Source organism: Pelodiscus sinensis, chromosome 11 (assembly GCF_052426305.1).
Source record: "Pelodiscus sinensis isolate ZL-2025 chromosome 11, ASM5242630v1, whole genome shotgun sequence".
NCBI classification, from domain to species: domain Eukaryota; kingdom Metazoa; phylum Chordata; order Testudines; family Trionychidae; genus Pelodiscus; species Pelodiscus sinensis.
In genome coordinates, this window is record NC_143062.1 from 13,175,392 (window position 1) to 13,194,122 (window position 18,731).

At 41.3% G+C, this 18,731-nt stretch overlaps 1 protein-coding gene across 1 annotated transcript in view; it reads left to right on the forward strand.

The window, feature by feature from the left end:
* Window positions 1–18,731, forward strand: part of IARS1 (isoleucyl-tRNA synthetase 1) — a 211,581-nt gene that overhangs the window by 135,694 nt on the left and 57,156 nt on the right. Inside the window, exons 20-23 of the mRNA XM_075939706.2 lie at window positions 5,173–5,320; window positions 7,044–7,164; window positions 18,088–18,179; window positions 18,272–18,349. Of these exons, the coding sequence (XP_075795821.2) occupies window positions 5,173–5,320; window positions 7,044–7,164; window positions 18,088–18,179; window positions 18,272–18,349 (439 nt within the window). The remainder of the gene's footprint in view (window positions 1–5,172; window positions 5,321–7,043; window positions 7,165–18,087; window positions 18,180–18,271; window positions 18,350–18,731) is intronic.

Here is an 18,731-nt window from a genome sequence, read left to right on the forward strand (position 1 = left end):
TTTTGAGATTCATCTGATTAAGTGTTTTTTTACTCATGGAAGCTTATGACCCTATATATTTTTGTTAGTGTCTGAAGTGCCACAGGACTGCTTGTTTTTAAAGTTAGACTAACATGACTACTTCTCTGAGACTTTTTGAGACTGTCATGCATGCCAATTATTGTAAACCATCCTTCTTTCTCAGGCTTATACATTAGTAGTCAGGCCACTATGATTCCTTGCTAGCACACCGAAGTATCAGGGTTTCAAAGACATAGGGTGATAAGTATTATGGTTGAGTTTGTTTTTTTTTCTCTAGGGGAATTGGAGAAAATTGTTTTGGGTTAGAGGCTGAGACTAATATGATCAATCCAGGTGCAAAAAGATCACAAATGTTAAGTCCTGAAAAAACAGGTAAAGCCAAACATAGGATTTTTATATAGCTATAATATGGCCCATAAATAAAATGTCAATGTTGTAAAAGTTAAAATATACTGGTTCATTTCACGCATTCTGTTTTAACCCTAAGGCAAAGCTCTTTTTCTCCTTCCTTGCACACAGTATTGATGTGAAAACATCTGTACACAGCATTAATTACCAAATACACGTGAAGCAATTCAAATAATTTTCTGCCTCAGTAAAGACAGGCCACATTATGATTTTGAGATAAAGATATCATTGCAAGCTGAACAGCTGCTTTAAAAAGGTGTTTGACCATAAGCAAATTTTATTAAAATGACTGATAATTAAAATGACTGATAATAAAATAAACTTGTTTTGTGCTTGTTTCTTTGCTTTACATGCAGAAGCATTTTATGATGACTAGCACTAAAACCATTTCTTTTCAAGATACATTTAGTCCATAACCGTCTGTGCTGCTGGTACTAAAAATAAAGTATTTGTTGTGTCTTCATGTGTTGTAATTACACAGTTGCTGGCACACAAGGACACCAGATAAAACCAAGAGAAGTGCATGTTTCTGAAGCCTGCTGTAGTATTTGTTACTTTTCTATGTTACTTACAGACCATTTGCTGTTGTGGTAACCTTGGAATGCAGCAGGTAAAGATTAAAGTTACATTTATATAAAATACATTTTTAAAATAGAGATGGCAGTATTATTGGTTTGTAGAATCTGTTATCCATTATTGCAAACCCTGAAAGCTCAAAAATCACCAGTCAGACCCCTATGAATTATGAGACTGACTCTCAAATCATGAGATTTAAAATATTACATAGTGTTTTTGGTCTGTTTGAAGAGCTTTGTATTTCCCTCCTTACCTTCAGTGTATGTGTGACGATTAATAAATCTGACAACACTGAGTGTGGTGATTTTTGGCTCCTACTGCAGGTGCTCCGACTGGCTTATTCTCCATTTTAATGAACTAACTTTTGTCATCCGCTCCCCCAGCACTCATATCAATTCTGCCAGGCGTGGGGAGCTGCATGAGATCCTTTTCTCTCCCTTCACAGTGCTGGTCCCTGTGGGAATTCAGTGTGAGTGTAGCAGTAGCACTGTCTGTTGGTCCATGCTCTCTCCCTTTATCTCCTTGTGCTCCCAACAAAGTGCATAAGGGATAGTCCAGAAGAACCACCTTGTTCCAGTTCATGCTCTGATGTGAGTAGCAAGTTACTCTTCCCCAGGAGACAGGAAAGTGGGAGAATGGGTTGAACTTTGATTGGTTCCAAGAAGCTGCAACCCTATCTCAAAAAGATACAACTCCAGCCAAAATCCTGTGACTTGAACATATTTCAAGTCTGTGGCATCATGTACAAAGGCTTATAAAATGAGATTTGCTTTACTCCCCCCCCCAAAAGCACCAAATTGTTTCATTTAGCTATTTATTTAGTAATTAGACATAATACCGAAATATTTAACTTTGGTCATCTAAATTCATAGGAAAGTTTCTTCTATTTTTAAACATTTATTGGAGTCCAATTTTTAGAATTGAAGGTTGAATTCAAATTAGTGCCCATTTCTGTACTGCTGACATTCATGCTTTTCCATCTATTTGCGCTAACATCTGTATCTTATGTATTATGTTTATGTGAAAAGGTCTTTCAGGAAGAATTCATGGTCCAATATTTTTGAATGTATGCTGTCAGCCCAAGTTAAGGTTTTCAAGTACCCTAAAGGAAATTTCTGCATTCATTCATTAGTTTAGAAATTTGTGTTCTAAAAGCTTATAAAAGATGACAGAATTGAGTCCTGAAATAAATCTGTTGAAATATTGTTGAAATCTTAAAAAGAAAAGATTTATGGTAAGTTGAATGAAGTACTACCTGCATCTTTATTTTAAATAATTGCATATGTTAAATTAGCTGAATAAGACACTAATTCTGACCTAGTTTCTGTTTCAGTTAAGCTAGGAGGAACCAAATTGTCTTTGTAGTCAGAATAGCGTAAGGCAGTGCAAATAGAAGATTTTAAAAGAAACTTTTTGCAAACCTAAATGGATACATATTACGATACATTTTAAAAAATTAAGTGAATATTGTTTTCAGAATTGCTGCAACAACAAAAATGTGTGAACAACAGAGACCTTATAGATACCAGGTTTTTATTTGGTACTTAAAAAAAGTTGGCACAGTGAGGGCCTGGTGGAAGCTGTTAAAATTTTCCATTTAGTAGGAACACCTTAAGAAGGTGACTAAGGTGTGTATATCTTGTAAGGTAACTGGTTAAGAGGGATAGGGGTTCATCTTGATCGGATGTGGCAATGGAAATGGATACTCTAAAAAGCAGTATTTGCTATTCTAGCCTTGAGATGAAATAAATGGTGGAGGGGAGGAAGTGAAAGTCCCTTGTCTAAGCCAATGTTACAAACTAGTTGCTCATTATGCAGTATGGGAAATTCTCAGTTGGCAGCTCGTAAAGCCTGTCTGTCCTGGAAGAGCTGAAGAAATAGTAGAAAGATATTTCTGTCATCAATTTTGTTCTCCTTCTCTTTTTGGGCAGTAATGGCATTTAGTAGGCATTTGCATAACATCCCTAGACCAGTGTTCTAATCAATCACATTGTAAATATTTGGTTTCCTGCACATTTCCATTCCTTTTTAACTACCAGCCAGGTCATGGCCACTTACTTCCTCTCCTGTGGGGGAAAGTTGGCTTTTTGTTCTTTGTAATTTTGTTACTAACCTTTGAATTTAGTCATTGGATTAGTATAGGAAAAGTTAATTAATATTTTCTTTGCACCACTCCCCTCTTTTCTGGTTATTTGACTAAGATACACTGGGGCTGTGTCTACACTGGCACCCTTTTCCAGAAATGCTTAAAACAGAACAGTTTTCCATGTTAAGTATTTCTGGAAAAAGCACTTTTTCCGGAAAAGCGTCCGTGGCCAATGTAGATGCGCTTTTCCGCAAAAAAGCCCCGATCGTCATTTTCGCGATCGGGGCTTTTTTGCGGAAAAGACTACTGTGCTGTCTACACTGGCCCTTTTCTGGAACAGTTTTTCCGGAAAAGGACTTTTGCCCAAACAGGAACAGCATAGTTTTTCCGGAAAAACACTGACAATTTTACAGTAGATCGTCTTTGCTTTTCCGGAAAAGCAAGCAGCCAGTGTAGACAGCTGGCAAGTTATTCTGGAAAAGCGGCCCAGTGTAGACACAGCCTGTGGACTTATCTGTTGTGGTGGAGGCAGAGAAAAAGGCAGGGATCATTTTTCCTTCCAAAACATCAACTGGATGTTTTCATTGTTTTTGGAAAGGTTGCTCCTTATGGGATATGCTGCTTGTGAAGTCAACTAGATCAAATTTGAAACCTTCATTGGCATTGAAAATAGGATCCTTTGTGTCCCATGCTATTGGAGGAAGCCCTAAACAAACCACCCATCTAAGTACTGTAGTATCTGTTATAAAAGATATCAAATTTACAAATTGTGCCAGAGAAGAGCCTTGCCTTAATATGGATTTTTGAAACCTAGGCCATTCAAGAGACCCTTTCTGAAAGCTCCTGCAGTTGATTCTGATCTCCTTGGGCTCCAGGTGAAGCCAGGAGAGATTCTGATACATTAGTCAGGGATGTTTGAAGCTTTTTATCAGTTAAATGGTTAGTCATTTACACTCAGAGGGGTGGCTGAGTTAGTCTGTAACAGGAAAAACTTAAAAAACAACAAATAGTCTAGTAGCACCTTAAAGACTAACACAAGATGTAGCTGGTATCAGTATTTTCTATTTCATTTAACTGTTAAGCATCTGCTTGTCAGTTCCATTCAGTGAAGCCTCCTCCCTGGGAGCTGGGCTGGGAGGGTCTGACAGACCCGCTCTCAGGGAGGCTTCTCTGCAAGCTTTCTACTTTGGAGCCCGCAGCACAGGAATAACTGTGTAACTGCTGAGATTTTCAGTGGTTACATGGCTACTTTATTACTTGATTTTTAATATCCCTTATCTTAGTATTTTGATCCATATTTGTTTCTTAGCCCTGACTATTTTCCTTCTGAATTGCCCCATGTCAATACTGGTAGTCTTCTAGCTAGAACAATAATATCAGTAGGGTACAAACCTTCATATCTTCAGCATGGTATATCTACTTACGATTTTGTCTTTTTTTAAAAAAAAAAATTCCTTTTCTTTAAATCCATCTGTTCTAGGGGTTTATTTTGTTTTTGTTTTTTATCACTGTGACACAATGTTTGGAATTTGCTATGGTTTGTAAAACATTTTGATAAGTGTTTGCAGGTAAGATTTCAGAGGTTGTTTGTTTTTGTTTCATTTTGTTTTGTTTGTTAAAATAACAAGCTGTCTAATAGTGATAGAAATGTAGCCGTGTTAGTCTGGTGTAGCTGAAACAAAAAACAGGACTAACAAGATGGTTTATTAGGTGATAAGTTTCGTGGGCCAGACCCTCTTCCTCAGATCAAATAGTGGAAGAAAATTGTCACAACCATATATACCAAAGGATACAATTAAAAAAATGAACACATCTGAAAAGGACAAATCAAATTTCAGATGTGTTCATTTTTTTAATTGTATCCTTTGGTATATATGGCTGTGACAATTTTCTTCCACTATTTGATCTGAGGAAGTGGGTCTGGCCCACGAAAGCTCATCACCTAATAAACCATCTTGTTATTTAAAGTGCTACGTAGGCCTGTTTTTTGTTTAAGCTTTCTAATATGAGTAATAGAAACCAGAGGGGAAATGCCACTACACTTCTTCTTAATTGACCTTATTGCATTGTTTGTCTTTTAGGCTGTACCTTATCAATTCTCCTGTGGTCAGAGCAGAAAACTTGCGGTTTAAGGAGGAAGGAGTAAGAGATGTGCTGAAGGATGTCTTCCTGCCTTGGTACAATGCATATCGCTTTCTCATTCAAAATATTGTGATCCTGCAACATAAGGTATGAAGTTTTGAGATACTGAAAAGGCAAAAACTGGTTTCTACAACTGGCTCTATTTCTTGGTGAATATACCCTTTTGCCACAAAATTAATCCCACCTCCTTCCTCTCCCTTTGTTCTCAGTACCTGGTTTTGCTGAGCTTCTTTGGCTTAAAATACTGTTCTCTGACTTTGTCTGCGGTGCTTTCATCCTGTGCTCCAGCGGATTAAATTGCACCAAAGGCAGTTTAGGTTGCACTTTAGACAAAAAAATTCCTCTCAGGTTGGTTTAAGCCCTGGAATAAATTGCCTAGGGAGGTTGTGGAGTCTCTGTCAATGGAAATTCTTAAGGGCAGGTTAGACAAAGATTATCAGGAATGGTCTAGATAATACTTTATCCTGCCATAAGTGTGGGAGACTGGACCAGATGATCTCTCAAGATCCCTTCCAAACCTGATTCTATAAATCGTCTTTACCAGTAGCAAGAGGACAGCATCATATATAATATTTATTTCATTTTTGTAAAATAGTTTAGTGTTGGTAGAGTACTCCATGTCTGTGAATCTGCGCAACGTATTTCTGTCCATTTTTCCTTGTCTTCTGACCTTACCCTCCCTCAAACTGATTTATCCCCCTAGATTTTTCAAGAAGGAATCACTACATAGATGGCAGGTCTTTAGGGAAAATGCGATTGTAGGGAGTAAAGTTGCTTATTTAGAAGACAACATAATATTCTCCCTCCCTTGCTGAAAGAGCAAAGTGAATGGTAGGTTACCAGTTTAGCATATATATTTCTAGCCTTTTCCCACCTTCTCTTTTGCAAAGTATACGATGCTACAGTCCAGTGTTCAGGGACAACGAACAGTGCTGTCTCTCATGAAATATTAAATACATACAGCTATGACATGCCTAGCTAAAATTACTGTCACAGTTCCAGTTAGGTATGTTGTCCTTTCCACTTGCTCTTAACAATTCTATTGGCCATATGCTGTTGAACAATTGCTGCATTTCAAAATGAAAATTAGTTAATGCACTTGTCCTCTCTCATCTTCACTTTTATATATTTTAACATAAGCAGACTTCAGAATCAATAAAGTTTGTTAAATGCTTTGGAATCCACTTTAATGAAGGGGACATGTATAATCAGTAACATTAGCCTGTTTTTGTAAATCATGATTAGGCTACAAAAAGGTGATTAATGAACACCTATAAGTACAGTACTACTATTTCTGCATTTTAATAAATACAAACAACCGGTCCCTTTTGTAGTGTACATTGTTGTGTAATGAAATAGGGGTCAGTGCAAGTCAGTTCATCGTGGCTCTTTCTGTTACTGTGTCTCAAAAGCAAATATATTTCTCGCACAGAACACTCTTACTAATCAACCTAATGAAGAATGCAGACAGGAGGCTTTTGTCGAAGGATAAGAAATGAGCTTTTAAAAAGAAGGATGTTCCAGTGGTTAGGGCACTACTAGCGTAGGACATGGGAGACTTCAAAGTCAGTTCCCTGCTTTGCCACAGACTTCTGTGATCTCAGGCAAGGCATTTAATCCCTGTGCCTCGGTTTCCCATCTGTTAAATGGGGTTAAAATGACCTAACTCACAGGGATGTTGAGATATTTCCCATTTGTTTAATGAAGGTGTGTTAAGATGTACTGATGAAGAGAGAGGAATTATTTTATGGGCTTTAATGTGTTCAAGCATTGACATGTTGCACTACTATTCATTTTCCAATGTTTATAGGAAGACGGAAGGGAATTCCTTTACAATGAGAATACAATTAAGGAGAGCAACAACATCATGGATAAATGGATTCTTTCCTTCACACAGTCACTCGTTCAGTTCTTCAAGGCTGAAATGGCAGGTATGCACATCTTCTGTTTTTTTCTGAACTAAAACAAGTAGACTTTAAATGTCATTGACTGATGACTAGGGATGAGCTTGCACAAAGGATGCATTTATTTACGGATTTTCAGATTTGAGATCAGACTGCATGAAAGAAAAGGAGGAAAACTAAAAACAGTAACACAGAGAAATGTACAACTACAATATTAATCTATTCTAATTGGTATCCATGCCATTCTTGCCATTATAAGGAATTAGTTCTGATGATACAGTGGCCTTCAGCCTGCAGTAACTTCTCTCACAATGAAGTCCATAAGATGACCATGGTTTTTGAAATAATCACATTCATTTCATAGTGCTGTTATCTTCACCCATCATAAATGAACTTAGAAATATAAGCTTACTGGTTTTACTTAGTGTTATAAAATCTTTCAGAGAATTAGGGCAATTAAAAAACCTTCATAAAATAGTAATGAAACAGGATCTGAATGACAGTCTTAAGGAAAAATGAGTCCAATTACCCACTCCAAAATCCAGAGTGGTGCAAAGATGAAAATGGTGAAAGAATTGCAGACAGATAAAATTTAGCCAATATGATTTATTTCTCAAGATTATTTTATCCCACATTGGGCAAATAGAATAATTTAATTCCTCAACATTGTTTAAGTCATTAGCTCTCTTGGATATGTTGAAGAGAATGGATTTCTCTAGTTTTTCCTTAAAACACAGCATTGTGAACACAGGTGCAGGACTCTGGTTAAGATACATTATTTATCATTTTAATGTCTTATTTATATGAAATATCTGTTTCATGCTGTCACATCTCTCCATGTGCTCACATTGTCTTGGTATGTCTTTTAAATGTAGGGGGAAGGTGCAAGAGCCCGCTGTAGCAAGTAGTTTGTGCAGTGAACTACATACTCATGACTTAAAGCTCAGTGGGATTTAGACAGTCAAACCATATTTTAAAGGGCATTGAACACTTAGACTGTGTCTACGCTGTCCAGTAATTGAGACTAGAGTTGTGAAGACCAGTGCACACCAAATTGCTGTGCTGTGGGCCCAACTTCTTAATTCCTTTTAAATGTACTCCTCTTGGAAGAGGATTCCATTAATGTAAACTGGGAATATTTCAATTTGTTCCTGAAGCATTCACACACTGAAATCCTAGCATAGCACTTAGTTGAATACTACTATTTGCGTCCCTGTAGTCCAAACTCTGGGTCAGTGTAGACAAACTCTTGAGATATCTGCAAAGGATGTTGGCTTTCATCATCATTGCGCTTGTTAAATCCCAAGTACTTCACCATAGCTGGGGAGCCTGTGCATTCTTTAGTTGTCCAAAGAGCTATTGTAGAAATCCTACACTGAATTAATGAGACTGCACGTATGAGCCTTCTACTGAATTAATTGGGAAGCAGTAGATGTTTAGGGTGTGGCACAAATTGAGGAAATCTGCGGCACAACTATTGCATTTATTAAAAATCTACTAGTAAACTCTGCAGAGACTTTCTTCTGCTTCTCTAACTTCATTAACTCTCACTGATAGAACCTTCCTTGACTGATAAGGACAACGTAGGACAGCTGTAATGAATTTGTTCCCCTTGCCATGATAAAGAGGTTCTTTTGTCATTGCCATGAGGAAATAGCATTTTTGGTTGAATACCAAGTTACAAAATTGGGACCATAATGAGAACAAGTTTCGTGTTTCAGAGCTTTGTGAGTATGTAACAGATTAAAAAAGAGGAAAGACCCCCAAGGGCTAATCTTTCCTTGGTATGTAGTGGAAAGGATGTAGATATCTGGGAGAAGAGTGGAAAAGTAAGGGGTTTGGGTTTTTTCCCCCCTTACATAGTATCATATTAGTGCAGACACCGAATGGGAATTGGTTAGAGCTCTAAAGAAGAGTGTTGATAGGAAGAAAAAAAAAAAGACTGTGGGGGAAGACATCTTTTCGACATCAAATCTCCTACTTTTGGGTTCTTACTGGGAAGAAAATCTAACAAAGAATGAGAGAGGTCTTAGCCAAAAGCGTGTGTTTTGTGAAGAAGCAGCAATCATTCACTTGAAATAAAATATATAAAAAAGGAAGTCAAGAAGCTGCTCTTCTGTAGCAATATATTGATGTTAGATGCTAATGTTTATTTTTCAGGCTAGATGCAAGTAGTATGTTACGTTGCCCTAATGAGTGTCACATCTCATGCTGAGGTGAATGGTAATGAATGTAACACTTTTACTTATACTTCCGCATAAAACATCTCAATCCACTTAATTTGCAAATACATAAATGGATTTCACCAGTTTTACTTTGTCTCAATCTGTTGTACTTCTCAAAAAGTTAGCTTTTCTTATGAATTTTCACTTATACATGTTTATGTAATAAACTGGAAGATGAACCCAGTATTGCTTGGGACATTCAGGGCAGGGGGCTGGGAGTGCAGGAGTCAGGGTTGGGGGTAGGGAGGTGGGAACATTTCAGGTGGGTTCAGGGGATGGGAGCAAGCAGGTCCCTCTCTGGGATGGCGAGAGCCACCAGGCTCAACCACCAGCTTCTCCTCATGGTGGCTGCTAGCTGCTTGCTGGTCTGCAGCTCTTGCTGCCTCTCCTGTTGTCATTCTGGGATACAACTGTCCCCCATGCTTGCTAACCCCATGTGGTCATTTGTGAGTATAACTGTCTGTGCGATCATATCCCTTCCTTTCCGTTTGATGAGAAATAATCATATTCCACACACAGTCCCCACACATGCCGTTGTTCTGGCACAACCAAACCCTGACCTTGCTATAAGTTATGGTAAGAGGAAGCTGCATACCAAATTTGATGGTCCTAGCTCTTAGGGTATGTCTACACAGCAAAGTTAATTTGAAATAACAGCCCTTATTTCGAATTAACTTTAATAGTGTCTATACATGCAAACCGCTATTTTAAAATTAATTCGAAATAGCGGAGCGCTTAATTCGAATTTGGTAAACCTCATTCTACAAGGAGTAATGCCAAATTCGAAATAGCTATTTTGAAATAAGTGCTGTGTAGACACTTAATTCGAAATAGGGGGCCTCCAGCCCTTCCCAGGGAGCCCTGGTGGCCACTCTGGGCACAACCAGGAAAACTTCCTCTCCTCTCGCCCAGCCCCAGAGCCATTAAAGAGGTAGACTTTGGCCACAATGCCTGTGCCAACTCCAAGCCTGCCAGCACAGAGCCAGCAGTGGCCACCAGGGCCCCTGACCCAGGGGCCCCAAAACATAAGCCAGCAAGCCACTGGCAGCCAGCCCTTCACCGCTCCCCAGGAGCAGCCTGCCAGCTCCCAGGAGCCTGCCAGGGGCTGGAGAAGGTGGGTGCCTTCCTGTCCAGGGTGCAGATCATAGATCTTATTCAGGTTTGGGGGGGATGCCCCCCAGCTCCATGATCTCCACACTAGACGGAGGAATGCAGCCGTCTATGGCAGGATAGCTGCCAGCCTGGCCAACAAAGGCCACATGCGAACCCAGGAGCAGGTTTGCATGAAAATCAAGTTGGTCTGGCGAGACCCCCAACCCTGAATCCTTAGCTCCTCCCCCCCCCTTCTTCCCCTTGCTTCCCCCTTCCAGCTCCCTCCTCCCAGGTTTCCCCCTCCCCTCTCCCACCCTCTCTCTTCCCCTCTCCCACCTTCTTTTCCCAGTCTCCCGAGAGGTTCATCCCTCCCCCCCCCCCCCCCAGTTTTGTTCAATAAACCCAGTTTCTATTTTTGAACATACGTGTCTTTTATTTGACATCAGGAAGGGGGGCTAGGGAGGGGTAAGTGGAAGGACGTGAGGGAGGAATGGGGCACGAGCCCCCGGTGGGGAGGACCGAGGAGGCTTTGAGGGTTCCTCAGGGTGGAAGTTCTCCTGCAGGGTCTCCTGGATCCTGACAGCCCCCTGGATGGCAGCCTGCAGCAAGTGCTGCCGGGCTGATGGCAACAAACCCACGAGAGCGCCAGCGTGCCCAGGGGCAGCTCTGGCTCCTTGTGGCCAAGGGCTGTGGTGTCCTGAGTGCGGGCACTCAGGGCACTCCAAGACAGGACTGTTTTGCTGTCCCTCCTCAAGGTAGCCAAGCAAGCGGGGAACCCTGAGAACTGTCTGTCCGGGGTGGGTGTAGGGGCCCTTTAAGCATGGAGCTCAGTTAGCCTCAGGAGCAGTCCCACACATTAAGTCCTAACCTGATGCCCTGCCGGCACTGGTTCTGGCCAGCCTTAACTTGGGTTCAGGGTCCACTCAGTGTGGATGTGCTATTTCGAAATAGTTTTTGTGTAGATGCGTTAATTCAAATTAACTATTTCGAATTAAGTGTAGTGTAGACATACCCTCACTATTTAGAAGGAGTTCTTGAACAAACAGACTCAGACGGGTGGACAGACACACTGACAAACAGATGCACAAACTTTTTCAAATATGTGGCAGATTAGACTACATTAAGGAGGAGAGAGTTTGAAAATAATGAATAAATAGACATGAGGAAATTTGTAGATGAAGAGTGACTGGAACTAGACAATGTATCTAACAGTGGTGACTCTTGGAAATAAATGCCACGTGACTTCATAGTCACTGTGCTAAAGATCTAACAATCTGGAAAAGAATAACAAAGCATAGAGAAATGAAAATCAAACCAATTACAACAGAATCTTTGTATTTAAGTTGTGATAAACAACATAAGGCCATGTTATGAGAGTTTTTAAAAGGACATGAAATACTGCTCTAAATCAAAAGATAATTCTCTGAAGTTCAGTTTTATTTCTTTTTTTAGCAACTTCTCAATTCAGTGTACTGAATTTGATACCAATTTACCACCTGCTGGACACTACCCACTTGGTGTTCCTAAAGCACCATTTAACCCATTTGTAACAGATGAGTCTGTCCACATTTTTAATCAGGATTTGTGATAAGATAAATTTGATTCCTGGATAATTGTTCCTATTTTGTGTTGCACTTAAATTGGATGGGATTGGAGGAAAGGTAAGAAAATTAAAAATACTCCAATTTCTGGGTAATTGGGGAGTCTAGGAAGAGTTACAGATATAGTTTGTAGGACAGGAAGATTTGTATGCTGTGGTACTCCTTGGGAGCACGCCTACAAACCTGTTCAGAAGTGTCACGAACAAGTTCATTATAACGTGGATTTTTTTTACAGTGACTTAGAGCAAAATCAGTCACTAAAAATATTTGAAATAGCTTCAATTTTTTAAAAGGGTGCAAGTGATGCACATGCTCTGCTCTTAAAAATCAGTCTGGTTTACTCGGTGAACTAAAATGTCGCGTTTTTAGAAAAAAAATTGAACAATTTGGGTACTGCTTGTGCTTTTAAAAACAAACTGTTTCCACTGTTTGTTAGTGAGAGCCATTTTTACCACCTGCAGTATTTGAAATTATTGTAGTATTTCCCATTCTATACCTCAGTAAAAGAAATATTGTGGTAAATGTTTTGTCTGCAAAGTATTATTGTGTTTGTGTGCATGACTTCATCTGCAGTTTGGCATAGGTAATGAGGATTATGTACTATTTCCAAAATTTAAAAAAAAAAAGTATCTTAAAAAAAAATTACACAAAACATTCGCTCTTAGATGTTGCAAAATGTTGTACTGAGTTGTACATTAACATGATTTGCACCAGGGTTTAAGAAATGTTAAATAAATGTTTAACATTTAAACAAGTAAGACATTTAAAGAATGTTTTAAATGCTTTGATCTAAATCAATCCACCCTGACACAGAGGCCTCTTCTTCACAAATGGGCGCGTTTAATATGTAGCAGTGTACATTTAATAGCTAGCTGAAACGTTTTTGGTTGAAGCGTAGTTAATATGGTTTATTACAAATGTACAAATGTTGTAAACTTAATTACTTTATTGTCAGCTGTACTTCTGGTTGTACCACTGTCCTGTAGTTTGTGCTCCTTTATTTTAATTTACTGTAACAAGCAAGCAGTGGATAAACAGCTAAAAATAGGCTAGATTTTAAAATCCAGAACATCAGTTTTCTGGTGTTCAGGCATAGCCTGGCAAGCCACAACAGTATGCCACTGCCATTGACAGCAGTGTATATGTCACAGACCAGCATTAATGCTTGTGCTGGCTGTTTTAGAAAAATTACAGAGCAGATAACAAAAAGACTATCCATCAGAGGGCATCATTTCAAATGCTGCTTCCATGGCTCCCTAGACATAACCCCTATACTGTAGAAAGGAATATTCCATTGGGCTAGCTGGCTGTCCCTACAAAACCACCTGAAAATTGCTAAAGACTTTTCCAATCTGGTATAAGAAGGTATTATAGAAGATAGGTAAGTATCATAAGCTTACTTTGAAATATAACCACATAAACAATAGAGAGAGAATTGGTTTCAGTTTTTGTTGATTTGTCTCTGTCTTCTAAGCTCTCTCTCTTAGGGTGTGTCTAAACTACATGGCTCCGTCTATGGAGCCATGTAGGTTAGACAGATAGGCAAAGGCAAATGAAGCCGCAATTTAAATAATCGCGGCTTCATTTAAATTTACATGGCTGCCACACTGAGCCGACAAACAGCTGATCAGCTGTTTGTCGGCTCAGTGCGCTAGTCTGGACGCTCCCCTGCCGACATCAAAGCCCTTTGTCGGCAGCCCCGTTATTCCTCGTGGGATAGGTTTACCGGGGATGCCGACAAAGGGTTTTGATGTCGGCAGGGGAGTGTCCAGACTAGCACGCTGAGCTGACAGACAGTTGATCAGCTGTTTGTCGGCTCAGCGCGGCAGCCATGTAAATTTAAATGAAGCCGCGATCATTTAAATCGCGGCTTCATTTGCCTTTGCCTATCTGTCTAATCTACATGGCTCCCTTGACGGAGCCATGTAGTTTAGACGTACCCTTAGGGTTGCCAGATGGTTGAAACAATACTGAACACCTGCCCCACCTCCCAAAAAAACACCGGGAAAAAATTCTGTTGAAGGGAGACCAAAGTTGTTGAGCAAAAAAAAAAAAGACTCCAAGATTTAAGCAATAAATAAATAAATAAATAAATATTACAATTAAACAGCATGTCCCCTTTAAAAGTAAGTGAAAAGATAGGAACAGAGGCGCGGCTGAGCATTAAGACCCAGTGAAGTCATTGCTGCCCTGTGGTCTTTTGCTGGCATCCATTCTGTGCCAGTATCCTTGCGGAACCAGGTAAGCATGAGGTTCGGGGTTGGGGTGCTGGGCGTGGGCGTGTTGAGGGCCGGGGGTGAGTGGAAAGGGGGAGCAGGAGACCCAGCGTTAAGTGTTTGTAGGGTTGCACGGCATTTTCGCCTCCTAGCCAGGGGGAAAAAAAATCCGAAGATACCGGACATCTTAGGTGTCCAGTATTTTCTGAATTTTTTTACTGGACAGGAGGCGAAAATACCGGACTGTCCAGGTGAATACCGGACATCTGGCAACCCTACTCTTTCTCTATAAACATTTTTTTCCTGTGGGATGACAGAGTGACATCATCACATCCCTTACGTTGCCCCGCGCCCTTCCCCACAGCCTTGGCAGACAGAAGGGGAAGTGGCATCCGTGGCTCAGGGCCAGAAGGGAACCCTTCACTGTTGGGACTGGAGCAATTTCCCCCTTCTCCCACAGGAGCGAGGCCGGGGCTGGGTGCAGGTACAGTGTGGGGGTGGGACTCCAGCAGGGGTCCCACCCCAGTTGTTCTCCTGGCCCCTCCTCAGGGGGTGCCCTGGGCTCCCCACTGGCCCCTGGTCCCTTGCAGAACGGTGTAGGGTGGCAGCAGCTCCTCTCTGTATTCTCAGGCTCCGGCAGAAAGCAGCTCCAGCTCCCTACTGCACTGCCAGCTGCTGGGCTCTGGCTCTCACAGCCCAGCTACCTTCTACCTCGGTTCCTGGGTCCCACTGGCAGCCAGTGGTGCCTTGGTGGGAACAGCTGCAGGGCTCAGCATGCTCTGCTGCTCCGCCATCTCCGCCACTTCCCATCTAGCTGTGTCCAGCCCCACTTCTGCTTCTGGGTCCAGGGCCCAACCAGTTCGAGACCCCGCAGGGAACCGCTGCCAACTTCCCCAGGTCAGGCCACAGCAGCGGTTCCCTGCTGGGTCATGGAGTGGCAGGGCCCAGGGCCTGAAAGCAGATGTGGGACTGGAAGTGGCAGGGATGGGGGAGCAGCATAACATTGCAGCTTCGCTGGTGCTTCAACCTTGCAGCAAGGGAGAAGCTAGGCTGGAATGGCAGCATGGCCTCCCTGCTGCAGGAGAAGTGGGGGAGGGCGCTGAGCTGGAGCAGGTGAGTGAGGGGGTTAGGGGTACACGGTGTCAGTGGAAACAGTGAGTGAGCGGAGTGAGGGTGCGGTCTCGGGGTGAGTGGGGTGTATGTGGGGTCTCAGCAAGGCAGTGAGTGAGCAGTCTGGGGGTGTGGGGTTTTGGTGGATGGTGTGTGTGAGGGTGCTGGGTCTGAGCAGGGCAGTGGGTGAGGGGGTTGGGGGTGTGGGATCTCAGCAGGGTGGTGAGTGAGAGGGCTCCAACCTGATCTCCCCAGCTGAGACCCTGCAACTCCCAGCCTCCTCACTTACCACCCTGCCAAGACCTCATACCCTTAAACACCTCTCACGCATCCTCCACCAAGATCCCACATCCCAGGCTGCGCCTGCCCTCTCCTCCATGGAGAGACACCTACCTCCAAAGAGACGGGGGGAGAGATTGGTAAATGTAGTTCTCATAATCTCTGGCTGCAAAAGCCGCCAGAGCGAGGGGAGTAGGCAAGCGTAGCAAGCAGGGGGCACAGCTCCCTAGTCTCTTTAAACGTAGATATTTTCCCTTTCTGTCTCTGCTCATTAGAGGTGCAGAACTGGAAAAATGGACATGAATAGCTGCTATTGGTAATAAAGCCAGTCGATCAAACTGTATGTTGTTAGTTTTGTGGGGGATGTTTAAACAGGACCTCATTGTTAGAGCCATCTTCCATTTATTGATATTACACTGTACCCACCAACAGGAAATGTTAGAAATGTACCTTAGTATCTTTTATTTCTCCTATTAAGTCATAAAAACTGATAGTTGAGAGTCAAATTGTTGTATCCTTTTTCATTGAGCATCCAGTACTTCAGTTAATGAACTATTAACTATCTAGACTGCAACAGATGATAAAGCCATTTAAAGTTGAAAGAAAAATGGAACTGGAATTTAGTAAGTAATTCTTCATGGTTTTAGTGAGGTGAAATATCTATCTAGAAACAGTAACTTTTACCATAGTGCATTTAATGCTTGCGTAGTGCCAATGTGCAATATACAAGAGGAGGAATTACAAATCTGTGTCTCATGGTGGTTAAACTTGAGAAAATGTTTTAGTGCAGTGGTTCAAATGTCTCCTGTTGTGCCCTCTTCCATTTGTGGGGTCGGTCTTGCCTGCCACTCCTTTACAGCACAGCCTAGGCTTTTACAGAAGAGGGCTTAAGGTGGAGCTGGGGGCAGAACAGGGGATAGGCTTGGGGGCAGGGCACAGGGCAGAAAACGAGGGCAGAGTGAAGCAGGTTTGGAGCTGGCCTGGTGGGTGATCCCCCTCCTGGCCCCTTGAGGGGGCTAGCCTGGGCTCTACCATGCATACTCCACTTTCTCTGACATCCTCTACGGAACCACAAACTTTGTGTTCTTTTTTTCCCCCTTCTGTCATCTGAAAGTGTAGGTTATCCCGGGGCCGGTGCTTACTGTGCGCCATGCACCCGGGGCCGGCTCCGGCACCATGCGTACACCACGTGCCCGGGGCCTGGCCAGCCCCGAGCACTTTACGGGCGCACACAAATGCGGGCGCACACAGGCACTGTGTTGGGGACCACTGGTCTAGACAATGAAATGTCATTTCAAAATGCACAAGTACTCTGGAGATCTTTTCTTTATGCGCAGCATTGTTACTTTACAACTAGGAATAGTAGTGGGATCTATATAAGAACATAAAACCCTGTAAATATTTCTTTTGCTGGACACAACTCCAAAAAAATTCCTCTTTAGGTTTAAATATCAAGCTCTTACTTAAGCTTGTGAAATGCAATTGTAAAAAGTTCGCTTCAGAACTCTCAATGTAAAGGGGTACAATTTAATATCTGTTTTACTTCTGGCATTTAATTTATTAATCAAAGACTGCTATTAGTAGCAGTTGCTTATTTTTAACCAAGCTGTATGCAAGTTAGTAACTTTTGTTTAGAAGGACTAGTTTATCTAATCTTTCTAGAAAACATTTTATTTTGTACTAAAGATGATTGAGAAGTTAGTCATGTTTTCCCACCCATTGGACTTTGCTGTTTGTTATTATTTGTTAGCAATTCTTCACGCATTTGAATTACACAGAAGGTAAGGAAATGGCTATGCATAGCTTTTTTATTTTGTTACTAATACTCGTGAGACAAAATAAAGCTGTTTTCATCAATGATTTTTCAGTCTTTATTCTATTTATAAGAACTGTTCAAGAAATTGTCTTGGGGTAAAAAATAAACATTGTAATACAAATTGAAACCATTTCTGAATTATATAATTACATTTCTGTTCATGTTTCTACCACAATTTTGGTAGATTTTTAAATACTCAGCAGTTTCCTTTTAGCTGTGCGTTCAAATTTTGGAATTGCCAAACCATAATATATCTATAGTCCATCTTGTTCACTATCTTCTTTCCGTAGGCTTAATGTAATGTATAAAATGGCCACGGTGCACTTCTCTGCAGTCTTAGACTATGGGTGGCAATTCTGACCTTCAGCTGGTGCCCTGGAGTATGAGAATTGATTACATTTGTCATTTTAAATTTATGCTATAGTTTAAGTGCAGATTCTAGTAATACTAGTGTCTCTAATCCATTTTAAAAATCTTACTTAAGTATTGAGTTCTATAAAGTTGTGACTGTCGAATTGCCATGGCTTTATATTACCATGTGACTCTTTAAGGCAAGAATTTTATGTAGAAGGGAAGTGTTCTATACAGTAAGAAATTATTTTTCTTCCTAGCCTATAGACTATACACCGTAGTTCCCCGACTAGTTAAATTCGTTGATGTACTGACCAACTGGTATGTTAGAATGAATCGCAGAAGGTTAAAGGTAGGTGTTATTTCTGTTGCTAACTTTTTACGTAGAGCATAATGTTGTTTGAATACATTAAATAATTCTTTCTCTGTGGATACTTTGAATAGGGTGAAAATGGAAATGATGACTGCATTATGGCCTTGGAAACCTTGTTCAGTGTTCTGTATGCAATGTGCAGACTTATGGTAAAGGTTTTACGTTCAACTCTAATTATTTAAAGTATTGAACTTAATTCCACTGCAAGTTGCCCATAGACTTAACAGACTAAGGCTGTTAAATTTAGATTAATCAGCTAATCAAATTGTTGATGTAATTTTCATCGACTGTTCAGTTAGTTGATAAGAACACCTCCTGGCAGGGCTCTTGTTACATTTCAAAGTTGGAAGCGATGCGGGGAGCACAGGACCAGCGTGGGAATCAAGCACTCCCCCGCTGGCCCCGTGCACCCTGCTTTTGAAATGTACAAGAGCCGCCCTGCCTCCACACTCTCTTGTATATGTCAAAAGCAAAGCGCGCATGCTGGGAGCATGGGGCCAATGGGGGACTTCTTGAGTCCTCCACTCACCC